Source organism: Lithobates pipiens, unplaced genomic scaffold (assembly GCF_037356315.1).
Source record: "Lithobates pipiens isolate NorthernLeopardFrog02 unplaced genomic scaffold, aLitPip1_a1.2 Scaffold_27, whole genome shotgun sequence".
NCBI classification, from domain to species: domain Eukaryota; kingdom Metazoa; phylum Chordata; class Amphibia; order Anura; family Ranidae; genus Lithobates; species Lithobates pipiens.
In genome coordinates this window covers 42,284,304-42,298,547 of record NW_027507788.1, presented here as the reverse complement: position 1 = coordinate 42,298,547, position 14,244 = coordinate 42,284,304, and the positions used below count along the sequence as shown (strand labels likewise).

Below are 14,244 nucleotides of genomic sequence, written 5' to 3'. Positions count from 1 at the left end.
AAACATATTGTAAAGTGCATAAGCGGCCATTTTCTGCTGATATTTATTAAATTATTAAGGACTTCCAGAACGTGGTAATTAATAACTGTTTATGCCAATAAATGTGTTAAGTTTGTAGTATTGAAGCATCCTCAAAATTGTGTAAAATATTTGTCCCGTAGTTGCAACTATGATCAACTACTGCATCAGGCAGCCACTTTAATGATTACCTGCTGACGGAAGTGGTCGAGGTCCTGGAGAGCGCTGATTATGGGGATATCTGTGGCGAACCCTGCTCCTGCCAAGAGTCCGGGAAGAAGTCAAAGAAACAGAATTACAAGGTGGTGGTTCTGGCGAAAGGAGAGCAGAAGATTTTGGTTCCTGAAGATTTAATTCTGGAAAAAAGGAGTAAATGAATATATACTATCATACTGTAAATGTGCTTATAATGATTATATTTACCAAAAGCACACGTGTAAAAACTGCCTGATGTAAAACTGCCATTATTTTGTTACTAGATATGATGTCAAACTAACAACCATTGTGCACCTACTGCACATTTATCAGATTTATATTTTGGTTTAGATTATGATGCTGGAAGAAAAGATTTTTATAAAAACAAGTTAATTTTTAGGAATGACAAGGATTTCCAACGCTTGACAGCCAGCTGAGCTGATATCCTTTGCCATTACTGACCAGTAACAAAATGTGTATTAACTTGTCTATCACAAGTTTGTTGTAATTTTTTTTTTTCATCACAACAGTTATATATTAAAGCAGGACTAAAGGATAAGTTTACCTTTGGGAACATGTTACATGTTCCATCCGTTTTTAGGGTGGAACATGTAACCTGTTCCCACTCTTGCAGCATCTCCCCGATTGGCTGCATCTAGTGCCAGCAAGCGGGAGATCTTTTCACCCTGGCCGCGCCCTTCATTCACAGAGTTTTGCAAGCGCTATTATGACATGACAGACCTACCTGTCAAATGGAGCGCTCCAGAGCTGTACTGACCCTAGATCACCCATTATAAAAACTCTGCCTAGAAGCGACTTTTGCAAATTTGAGTTCAATACCACTTAAACTGTAATAATGACACAATACGTGACTTTTTAAAATGTAAAACCCTTCAAACTCTTCAATAAGGGCTCATGTACACAGGTTGTTTAGACAGCTGCTGTTAGGGGCGTCTGGTGTTTTTTTTTTCCATTCCCAGTCGATGTCTCTTAAGAGGAAACGCGTAGGGTTATTACGCTTGCCTAGCCACTTGTTACTGCGCATTTTTTAAGATTTGTTCAACTGAACCTTTTTATTCCACTTGTATACATTTTTGAAACTTTTGGATTTTTTTAATACATTTCAAGACCATCAGATTTACACTATGTGGAAATGTGGAAGACTCTCTCCCTCTTTCTTTTCTTATATTTTAAAACTACCCTCACAATTTGGAGAGTCCTAGTACGTGCATGGTGAAACATTCACCCGATCCATTAGAGGAGAAATCAGTTTTTTTCAATCTCCAAACCGGAAGCCTGTCTGCTGTGTCTGCTATATCCTTGGGGTGAGCCAAGTCTGCGATTTACAGCTGACGGACATAGGAAGACATCTCCTTTATTGGAATTTGTTTACCGTATTTCGGTTTATGCCTGACTGATCACCGCTGCTAGCAAGTGGATCCATCATATAATGTAAGAGTACCTCATCCCCTCGTTTTCCTCTGGAGGTGGAGGCACTTCCCCTGGTGTTATCACAAACTGATTGATGTGCACACACTGTATAGAAGATAGCAGGAAAGATTGGCGGGTCCCACACTTGTTTGTTGGCTGATAACAGCACTTTCAGAACTATGGACTTTGCTTATTTTTACATTTGCATTATAATTCACCACTGCACTTTATTTCACATAATTGTAATTGCTTTTCACTGTGATTTCATTGCATAATATGTGAACCCCATTCCCTGTCTTCAATATATGTCAGTGCAGTTTTAATTACTGCTAATTGTCATTTATATCGGGATTGTGTAAGTATTTGGGGCAATATCTATAAGGATACACATTTACCTTAATTATTTGGTCCACAGATATACAAATTTCTCACTCATGAGATTTAGAGAACAGCCCAGACAAAGACAGTTCTCCTGTAACATAAGTAAGATGGTTACGCTAAACGGCTTGTATTGCTGATTTCTGGCATAAAAAAAAATGCTGCAGAAACACTGGTACACTGGAAAAGTATGAAGAGAGAACCAGATGCCAGATGGGGGCCATACAAAGCTGGGCCACAGAGGCTTGGTGCCAAAATGTGCAGATAATAAGCAAAAACCTGGTAGAGTGAGTTTAACCACTTCAGCCCTGGAAGGATTTAACCCCTAAATGACCAAGCAATTTTTTGCGATATGGCACTGCGTTACTTTAGCTGAAATTTGGGCAGTCTTGCAATGCTGTACACAAATAAAATGTATGCCCTTTTTTCCCCACACATAGAGCTTTCTTTTTGTGGTATTTAATCCCCTCTGTGGTTTTTATTTTTTTCGCAAACAAAAAAAAGACCGCAAATTTTGAAAATTTTTTACTTTCTGCTATAAAACATACTAAATCTAATCTAATTTTTCTTCATAAATGTAGACCAATATGTATTCTGTTACATATTTTTGGTAAAAAAAATATATATATATACGCGTATATTGATTGGTTTGTGCAAAAGTTATAACAACTATATAGAGGAAAGATTTATGGCATTTTTATTATTTATTTTTTTACTAGTAATGTGTTCCCTTAGTGTGTTTCGAACTGCGTGGGAGGGGGGATGGGCTGCCTGGGACAACACACAGATCCCGTCTTCCTGCATAGCAGAAAGACAGGATCTCTGTGTGATCCCGTCACAATGGAGATTTTCCTTGTTTACTATGGCAGATGCCCGCTCTGTCACTGCGGGGAATGATCGTGAGGGGCCGATCGAGTCCGCCGGACCCGCTGATTAGCTCCCCCGCTGGCCAATGGCCGCACGTGATCACCGTAAGCGAGTCCGACGTACAACTATGGCGATTCACACAGCCAAGCCAACCTGCCGCAGTATAACTGCAGCGGCTGGTAGGCAAGCGATAACCCCTTCCTGCCTCAGCCTTTTTCTGACATTTGTTGCTCACAAGTTATGTATTTATTTTTTGCTAGAAAATTACTTAGAACCCCCCAAAAATGAAAGATGATTTTACGCCAAGTATATCGATACCGAACATATCATTCTTTAAAATTGTGCACACTCATGGAATGGCGACAAACTACGATATACTTTAAAATCTCCATAGGTGATGCTTTAAAAATTTCTACAGATTTCTACAGGTTTAGACGTACAGAGGCGATCTTGTGCTAGAATTGGTCCTTTCGCTCTAACGATCATGGAGATACCTCACGTGTGATTTGAACACTGCTTACATAAGCGGACGTGACTTACGTACGCGTTCGCTTCTGTGCGTGAGCACGGAGGGATGGGGCGCATTAATTTATTTTTCATTTTTTTTAAATGTTCTGATCATCTTTAAACATCTCTTGTGACAGTAATAGGCAGTGACATGTACTCTTTAAGGAGGAATCTGGGGTACATGAGACCCCAAATCCCTCCTTTGCACTTAAAAGCATTCAAAACCCAGAGTTTGGCTGTTATGAATGCTGTCATTTTTTTTTAAAATTTGGTGCCTTTAAAGCTTCTGTAAACTGGAAGTGACGTCATGACAACGCCTCCGGGTAACTACATCTGAGATCTGATCAAAGCCAATTTATGGCTTTGTTTGGGTCTCTGGCCGGTCAGGCAGTAGACGTGGCCGCTGGTCGCTCAGGCCTCCCGATGGGACGTGAGAGCGGCAGAAGGGGGGCACATATGCACAGATAAGAGGGCAAAGTGTGTGACACCATCTGTTGACTAGAATCTTTAAGGGCATCCACCGCAAAACATAAGGCCCGTGGCGCTTCCTCTTGAGCAGGGATACCTTTAATGACATGCTTGAGCTGGACATCAGAAACCGGAAGTGATGAGGATTTTGTCACTTCCAGTTTCAGTCTTATATAATCAAGCTATTACCAGCTTGAACAAGCATCTAATCAAACCAATCTTGGTTTGATCAGATGCTTTGGAGGGCAGAGGAGAGATCTGGGGTCTAATAGACCTCAGGTGTCTCAGTAAAGAGTATCTCTCACTGCCCACGCCATCACAAAGGATGTAAACGGTGTTTGTACCACACGTGAGGTATCACCACAAACAATATAATGAGAAAAATAATACTAGAACCAGACATCCTTTATAACTGGTAACCTGTAAAGGCTTATAAAGCATCACCTATGGAGATTTGTTTTTAAGTACCGTAGCTTGGTGTCGTTCCACGAGCGTGCACAATTTTAAGCTTGACATGTTTAGTATCTATTTACTTGGCATAAAAGCATCTTTTAGATTTTACCAATTGGATATTATATTGTGTTTTTGTGCAATGAAAGTTGACCAAATTGTATCTCCCCCCCCCCCCCCCCCCCCAAAAAAAGATGTGTTAAAAAAACTAGCTGCGAAAATACAGTGTGACAAAAAATTGCAACACCCATAATTTCATTCTCTAGGGCCTCTGCTTAAAAACATATAATATTTGGGGATTCTAAGTAATTTTCTAGCAAAAGAAAAGGAGCAGTCCAGCCAAAGTTTGTTTGGCTGTACCTCTCCTATGGATCACAGGAGTGCGATTCGTTTTACACTCCTGTGACCACCGTTTTCAGCAGAGAGCCTAAGACAGCTGTTCCCTGCCCCGCCAAAGCTCAGCTCTCCAGTGAGCGAGGAGGGAGCACAGCAGAGAGCTGCTGATTGACAGTATGCAGCTCTCTGCTCAGGGAGCTTTGAGAACCGAGCCGATGTTCGATCGTTCAGTTCTCAGCACAGAGGCACTGGGGGTCAGATGCGGCATCCATCTAAGTATGAAACTGACAAAACAAATCACTTACTTCTCTTAACTTATGTGAGAAGTTTCAGAATAGGCCTGGGAGTCAAGTGGTGAAACAAAAAGCTGATCCAGCTCTCCACATATTTAATTTAAATGTTCTAAGTCAGTGGCTCAAATTACTAAATCCTGAAAATCAGAACAGGAGACCAGGCAAGTAGCATTCTCAGAATGAGATGAGAAGTTGAACTACATTAGTTTCATTATAGGGCTCAATCAATCATCCCTATGTACAGGTGCTAACCTATTATTTTCCCTTTAAAAACACACAAAACAGCAGCGCAAAGATGTGAACCAACCAGAGGCAACAATAAGCTTTCTACTTGAAATTAATTTTCATGCAGTAAAATTCATGCATGAAAGCTGAGAAGTGGGAATAGACTAGAGTGGGAATTTGTTGCACTTTAACACAAAGGATTATATGACAAACCACAATGGTGTAAGCAGCACTATAAAAAAAAAAATATATATATATATATATATATATATATATATATATATATATATATATATATATATATATAGACATCAAGCTCAAACACAATCCTAAGTGTGTGCAAATATAAACCATACTAAAACTGAAGCCCAAGTGTTTCCTCAAATCTTACCATGCATATCACGAAGCAGAGGACTGTGAGCAATAGTTCGGTTCTCTTCATGATGTACGGTGCTATTAATATCAGGCTCAGAGGGAGGTGGCCTACACTCCAGAATCTTGCAGGTATACACACACCGCTTTCGAGCATCGGTTGTACTCCAGTATACTCGCGAACATCTAGCCAACAGAACATATATTTACATATACAAAATGTAGAAAACAAACTTAGAAATGTGTATATAATACAATACAAAATGTGAAGCTGGTAAAAATTCTCAAAACTAAAGAGATTAGTCTTTTGTGGTGCTTGTCTTTAGAATGGAAAAATGTCCAAAAATATGTGAGCTATGAAAGTACAACAAGATTATTTAATAAATGCATGCACAAAAAAAGAGATACATACTGATATCCGATCGGAAAGAGCTTCTCTTCGCAATCTGATAAGTCACTTAGAATTCCAAGGCAGTCTACTGTCATAGAACCTGTAAAGAAACCAAAAAAAAACAAAAAAAGTGAGGACAGGAACCACTGCTAGGATAGCAAAAGTATAGGCACTAAAAGCAGATTGACAATAAAAAAGAGTAATGCTAGAGATTATCCAAGCACAACATAGTCAGTCATTATACTGAGGTTAGTGAATGCATAAAATGCGCTGTGATTTGACTGTCCCAAATGCAAAGCAATATTTATTAAAATGTGTAACAACTGACACTAGAAAAGTGATCTAAGTGTTTTACACACAATTAAAACAAACTTAGAATAACCCACAATGTATACAAAACATGTGAATACTTAATCAGGAGAACCTGCTACAAAAGATTGCAGGTAGTGAAAACAAATGTGTACACCAAAAAAAAAAAAAAATAGCATAAATAATGTTCCACACAGTCGGAGTAAGTGATTTTTATACAATACATTTTTATACAGTAATGCACTATGATGCCGCGTACACACGACTAGACTTTCCGGCAGACTAGGTCCAAAGGGATTAGTCTGTCGGACAATCGGATCATGTGTGCTAGTCCGATCATTTTTTCGAAATAAAAATCAGACTGACCTAGAAATAGAACATGTTTCAAATCTATCCGACTGACTCAATTCCGACGGACTAAAATCTGGAAAACCATTCGTCTGTGTGCTGGTACAACAGACCAAATATGACGCAAGGGAAGCTATTGGCTATTGAACTTCCTTGTTTAGTCCCGTTTACGTCATCACGTTCAAAATGAGGTGTGGCCAAGTCCGTTCCTTCGGAAAATCAGTCGGAACTCCGCCGAAAGTCTGTCGGGAAGACCGTCGGACCTAGTCTGCCGGAAAGTCCGGTCGTATGTATGCGGCATGAGCCTCTTCCATTGCCATACATATTGCCTGATGTGACAAAATGAGATCAAAGAAATATACACATTTGATTTTGCTTCTTGAAGCTGGCTGACCACTTGATGTCAGAGGAGAATTCATACACATGCAAATAGTCTCTTGGTGGGATCATATCTTTTGGTAAGCGACTCACCTTATACTCGGAGCGTGGTGGTTATGCGCTTTTAATGTGGAATTGATTGATTATATACCACGATTATCCTGTTGGAACCGTTTGTGGGAATCACTTCTATTTCCATTTGAACACATAAACTGTGGAACATTGTTTATTTTTAGTTGTACACCAGGCATGTCTCAAGTCCGGCCCGCTGGCCATGTTCCGGTTTCGAATGGCCGGCCTGGTAATTTTGACATGTATATCTTTTGTGGCCTCCAACGTATTTCTGAGTGCCAGGGGCAACAAAAAATATATATGCTGGCTGCCTTGGAGGGGACACAGAGGGGGCGGGACAAGTGCCATACACACAGGAGAATTTCTTATTTACATGGTGGCCTCTGTAATAGGAAGTCCCGTCTTCTGTGCTGCCATTGGAGGACTGTTCTGTCCATCATAGAAGACAGGACTTTGTATTAAAGAGGCTGTCGAGAAAACAGAGATTCTCCTGTATGTAATCTGTTGGTGCTCGTCCCACACCCCTCCCTGTCCCTTCCAAGGCTGCAGATGGACATCAATCAGGCTGCACTGATGGCAGTGGTTGGGCTGCATTCATGGCAATGGTAAGGCTGCAGATGGGAACGGACCATTATTTGGCTTCACAGTTCTTTATTTAAAATTTTAGTTTTTTTCCTGAAACTTTCCTCTTAAAGTCAAGTTGCGTGCTATACGCCAATAAATAATCCGAAATACCACGCCCAAGCTCATCTCTTCATCACACACAGCCACAAAGGCAAGAGAATTCTTGTTGGTGGTGTATTAGTGCTCGGACGAACACACTTTGACTGAATTTTAATGGTTCAAAGAACGTCAGGCAAAATGGTTGGCCCTTGAACGCATGTTCACTTCATCAAATCTGGCCCTCTTTGAAAAAAGTTTGGACACCCTTGTTGTACACATTTTTTTTCACTACCTGCAATTGTTTGTACCAGGTTCTCCTGAATAAGATATTCATATGTTTTGTATACATTGTGGGTTATTCTAAGTTTGTTTTAATTATGTGTAGAACACTTAGATCACTATTCTAGTGACAGTTATTTCACATTTGAATATACATTGCTTTGCATTTGGGACAGTCAAATCACAGCGCATCTTACCTGGAGTTAATGTGTAGATAAATATTAGTAATGGCCACAACGTGATATAAAACATACACAGATGTGCAAGTGAAAGACTGTGGAACATCAGAGTAAAGCTATAGCATATCAACCACTGGGAAAAACCAAGAGCAAGTGCTGAAGCACCAAAAGGATCTACATGTTAATACATAGATATATGGCCATAACTACAGGACTCCATAGGTGTCAGATGCATGGAGATCATAACATCTGTGTGTCATATGCCTCCATCCCAATTATTTATGCATGAAAAGAAAAGGGGGGGGGGGGGGGGGACTTTGTATGAGGCACAAAAGATGTGTCTCCATCCCTATATTGGTTACAAAATAAAAGTTCGGGACTTTATATGAAGCATATGACAGACCATAAAATGTGTAAAAGTATCAAAGTATTTATGATTACATAGAATATATGTACATGCATATATTGCATTGGTATCTCCTACTAACCACATGGAGCCCTACATACCGGCCACTAGCACGAGCCTTGACACCAATGCAATATATGCGTCTACATCAGGGCTCGACAAAACCCGGGCGCCAGGTCGCATTTGCGACTAGAATTAGCGACCTGGCGCCTGGGGCAGCACAGCTGGGGGTATCCTGTCTCCGCGACCCCTCCCTGGCGTGATCGCATCGGGCCGTTCCTCCGGCGGCCGGTAATTGAGGCCGTGGCTTTGAGGTCTTCTGCGGTCCTATGATTCCTTCTGGAATCTGGCGCCCTCTTGTGGTGGCCATTGGTATGACAACCAGCAATGCTAATGAAGCTTCCCCTGCCTGTTTTTTATTGCCTGCCTATCTTCTTCCCTTTATTTAGAACCCCTAAACATTATATATATTTTTTATTCTAACACCCTAGAGAATAAAATGGTGGTCGTTGCAATACTGTCTGTCACACCGTATTTGCGCAGCGGACTTACAAGCGCACTTTTTTGGGGAAAAATAACGTTATTTAATAAAAAAATAAGACAACAGTAAAGTTAGCCCAATATTTTTTTTATTGTGAAAGATAATGTTACGCCAAGTAAATTGATACCCAATATGTCACGCTTGAAAATTGCACCCGCTCATGGAATGGCGACAAACATTTAACCTTTAAAATCTCCATAGGCGACGTTTAAAAAATTCTACAGGTTGCATGTTTTGAGTTACAGAAGAGGTCTAGGGCTAGAATTATTGCTCTCTCTCTACCGATCATGGTGATACCTCACATGTGTGGTTTGAACAGCGCTTGCATATGCGGGCGGGACAGGGCGCGTTTAAAAAAAAAAATTTTCTTATTTTAACTTTTATTAAAAAAAATGTCACTGTTCTTTTAAAAAAAAATTGTGCCACCTTTATTCCTGGGACAGGTCCGGATAGCCGTTACCGACCTGGCTCCTAACTTTTTTAGCTGGCTCCTAGATTCCAAGCAAATTTGTCAAGCCCTGGTCTACATATATTCAATGTAATTGTGTTTTGTACATATATTAACTCTGCACATATATATTTTGTGCTAGGTATACTTTTTGATAATAAGTACTTTGATATTTTTACACATTTTATGGTCTGTCATATTCTTCATATAAAGTCCAGAACTTTTATTTTGTAACCAATATAGGGATATACATCTTTTGTGTCTCATACAAAGTCCCGCCCTGTTTTCTTTTCATCTTACTATATTTACTATCTTTATTTCCTTACTATTCAAGGATTATTTGATTGTAGCAGAATTTTGACTATTTGTGTTTTTGTGGCCGAGCACACCTTTTGTATTATTTTAATATTCTAAAATCAGTTGCCCTTTATATGGATGAAAATAATGATATCAGGAATCTGCAAACACCTATAGAATGGTTAATGCAATCTAGCGACATGCATGCCCTGCAAATCTAGGATTTCCCATTTGGTCTAAAGTCTCACCAATCATCATATGTATGTTTTCTGGCTCTAAACCACTCAGAAACTTTCTACGCAGATTAATTCCTTCGAAGTCAACAAAAACTCTTCTGAGAACCTCAAAACTGTTGTCAGACACAATCTGCAATAAAACAAAAAAAAAATAAAAAAAATAAGCAAGGAAAATCTATATAAGCATGCAGACAGCATGCTTGCACCTTTCTAAAATACATATTTCCTATTATCTGTTCTGGAAAATGTTATTTTAATCAATATTTATGTTAGGATTTGGGGATCATTAACAATAACACAATAATAATTTTATTATTAGTTTCACATTTTATTATAATTTTCAAATAATTTAAAAGGCATTTGCAATAAAAATATAAAGTTTGGCAGGTGAGTTTTATCATGCCTGAACAAACTCCCCCACCTCGGAAGGAGCTTACACTCGGATATCCCCTTCTATAATCATCCACACATTATCTGGTTGAAAGCCAATTAGCCAACAAATATATTGTTTCATCGTGGGAGATTAATCAAAGTGTATGAAAAACACCAAAACACATATACGCAAAAACAAACAATTCCCAAGTACACAATGTCCTTGGTGAGAATCAACAACCTAGATTCCCAGTGTTATAAGGCAAACGTGCTAGTCATTGAGCTGTTAAAATATAAACAGTTTTATCTTACCAGAAAAACCTGGGTGTTTTAATCAGATCCCATATGAAATAATATGCGATAGTAAAATGTGCTTTTACACAAACGCACTGGAGGTAGATGATTAAATATTTTCACTGGGCTTTAGTAAATTAAAATCAACTGAACATGGTGATATTGCACCTCTGTTCACCTTTCTGGAAGAACATTTTTTATTTTGCTCAAAATTTTAAAAGAATACATTGATCTTGGACCTATATTACAAATTGACGATTAATGGAAGCTGATTTTGTATGTAACAACTGAATTTAAAGTGGAAGTAAACCCTTCTATCATTTTCAGTCAAGGAAGCTGCCATCTTGGCCTCTAATGATTCTTCAACTGCCATAATGCTGCACATGTGATCAGTTATGAAACCAGCCATTGGATGGTTTGAAAGTTGGGTTGAGAGCACAACCAATGTGAAAGTTAGCATTTCTGGCATGCCGGGAATGTAAGTGTTATTTGAAACTGGGTTTACTCCCGCTTTAAGCCCCCAAGGGTTCTTCACAGCTAAGGTATATACCAAAATGTACGTGCACTTATTCAATCAAAAACACCAAAATAATAAAGTAACAGTGACAGTTGCTGCCTAAAAGTGACCTTTCTCAGATGAAGTCATCATTCCAATGAAACATGTCAGGGGCTGAGCCAGTCCACTTGGGTGCATTAGCAGAGTAAGTAAGAGTACAAGCAGTAGGTGGATTGCACACAACAACTGCCTGTGGTAGGACCAGGAGGGATACACACTGTAGAATGCAGTTTTGATGGGAGAGTTTTCAACTTTTAATGTGAGCGCGTATATTTTAAATAAAGCGATTTGGTTATTTTTACAGTACCATGCTATGTGGGCCAGTTTATTGTTTTTTGGCATCTGTGTATATAGTATATTCATCTTGAGTGAATTCTGTGAAAGGTGAAGAGGAGAGTCGAGGCTGGAGCCAGTGTATGTGATATATCAAGCTATTTTTGCCCAATTTAAATTACGGGGCAATATAAATCAAGTCCCATATTAATAGTGAAGCAGTGGGGGAGAGCACCTAAGAAGAAGCAGACCTACACTTACACTCTACCAAGAGTGTCTGTAAAGAGCGCTATATTGACTCGCTTGCTAAAACAAGCGGTCAATGTGATCCAGTAAGTTATCCTCATCTTCAGGATTCTTTCTTGGCCTGAAGAAATCCCACCTGGGAACACCACTTTTACCAGTACTTTTTCACAAACTGAATATGGAATATTATGAACACTGAGCATATACACATGTGGACTATTGAGTAATTAATATACATTTTTAATGATTTGTTATATTTGTGTTTTGTATTCTTTATGTATACATATTGAGTCATTGGTGGCAAGTGCTGTCATCCCTTAGCGGGGGATATTTTATATGTAAAGCTAATGTATGTTTTGACACTACAGGTGAACATATAAGTTACTCAAAAAAAATGTATTGCTTACATAGGCAAAACTTGCACATTTCTCTATCTAGGTATTAAAGTCCAAGGTAAGAATGTGTAAACCATAAAGTGCACAAGTCTACACATTTTCCAATCCTTTTTTGCAAGTCAGACAAGCACGACAGCAAAATACAGTGCTGTGTACCTATACATTCAAGCAACCTTGTTCATTTTCTTTTCTTCGAAAAGGACCTGCCATTTTTTTTTTCAAAAAACATTCTATCTGCTCTACAGTTCAAAATTTTATATCTCTTTCAAAATGATAAAAAAATTCACTCTAATGAATATAAAACTTACCTCCCCTTTAACTAGGTCCCGGTGCCTTTGACAGTATACCTTCTTATCCTCAAGAAAAACACAATTCTTAAGTCTTGAGCACATGAAGTGGTAGTTACTTGTGCAGGAAGACAGGCAGCAGCCAACAGTAGCACCCAACTTCAGACAATTCTCACATCTCTGCAGAAAAGTGGACAAAAAATGCATACAATAATACAGCAATGGAATAAAATATAAACACTATTCGATATGGGCACTTGTGGGCAGATAAACAAAATACTAAACAAAATATGCATGTGGTTATATATTCATTAAAAACATTAAATGCATTTTAAAATCAGAAAGTGCAAGTACAGGAATGTATCCTAATTGTGGCTCTTGTAAGCCTTGTGTGGCTTCTGGCTCTTGTAAACCTCTTGTGGCCTATTTGGCTGGAATTTACTACTCACCCACCAGCATTTGAGATATATCAGAATGAATGTTATGTTAAGCATATAGTCAACCACTAGGGCAGAGCTACTAGCCAGGCCTTAAGAGTTATTCGCCACCAGTTGCCCCGCCCAACCCCTAACCCTGTCCGCCCCCAATTCCACCCCTAAACAAGCCCTTATAAATTATTATTTAATTCACCCCCTGTACACACTGTCCCACCCTCTGTACACCCTGCACCCCTGTATATACTGACCCTCTTTTCCCCCAGTACACACTGCTCTCACTCTCTTACGCTACCCTCCCTCCCTGTGCACACTGCCCCCCTGTCATAAATGCCTCTCCTAACTTATCAATGCCTTGTATATATGTATGTCTCTACACAGTACAGGGTGTGCGGAAGGGCACAGTACAGGGTGTGCGGAAGGGCACAGTATGAAGGCAGGCAGAGGGCACAGTATGAGGGTGGACAGGAGGGCACAGTATGAGGGTGGACAGGAGGGCACAGTGCAGGGCGAACAAGTGGGCACAATGCAGGGTGGACACAGTAAAGGGTGGGTAGGTGGGCACATTACAGGGGTCACTGGGCAGAGTCTCCCATCCCTGCACTGTACACAGTCTGAACACACTGCTCTGACTCTTTTTTTACACTATTCCCCCCCTCCCTGTGCACACTGCCCCTTGTCATAATGCCTTTCCTAGCTGATCAGTGGCTTGTATATATGTAGATCTGTACACAGTACATGGTGTGTGGGAGGGCACAGTACAGGGAGGACAGGAGGGCACAGTACAGGGAGGACAGGAGGGCACAGTACAGGGAGGACAGGAGGGCACAGTACAGGGAGGACAGGAGGGCACAGTACAGGGAGGACAGGAGGGCACAGTACAGGGAGGACAGGAGGGCACAGTACATGGAAGACAGGAGGGCACAGAACATGGAAGACAGGAGGGCACAGAACATGGAAGACAGGAGGGCACAGAACATGGAAGACAGGAGGGCACAGTACAGGGCGATGAGGAGGGCACAGTACAGGGCGATGAGGAGGGAACAGTACAGGGCGATGAGGAGGGAACAGTACAGGGCGATGAGGAGGGAACAGTACAGGGCGATGAGGAGGGAACAGTACAGGGCGATGAGGAGGGAACAGTACAGGGCGATGAGGAGGGAACAGTACAGGGCGATGAGGAGGGAACAGTACAGGGCGATGAGGAGAGCACAGTACAAAGCGATGAGGAGGGCACAGTACAGGGCGGAGAGGAGGGCACAGTACAGGGTGGAGAGGAGGGCACAGTACAGGGGAACAG

General features: G+C 40.4%; 1 protein-coding gene across 1 annotated transcript in view; it reads right to left on the bottom strand.

The window, feature by feature from the left end:
* The window catches only part of KMT2A (lysine methyltransferase 2A), a 255,114-nt gene that overhangs the window by 77,521 nt on the left and 163,349 nt on the right, over positions 1 to 14,244 (bottom strand). The window contains 5 exon segments of the mRNA XM_077456885.1: positions 210 to 374; positions 5,560 to 5,726; positions 5,953 to 6,031; positions 10,100 to 10,217; positions 12,532 to 12,690. Coding sequence (XP_077313011.1) covers positions 210 to 374; positions 5,560 to 5,726; positions 5,953 to 6,031; positions 10,100 to 10,217; positions 12,532 to 12,690 — 688 coding nt within the window.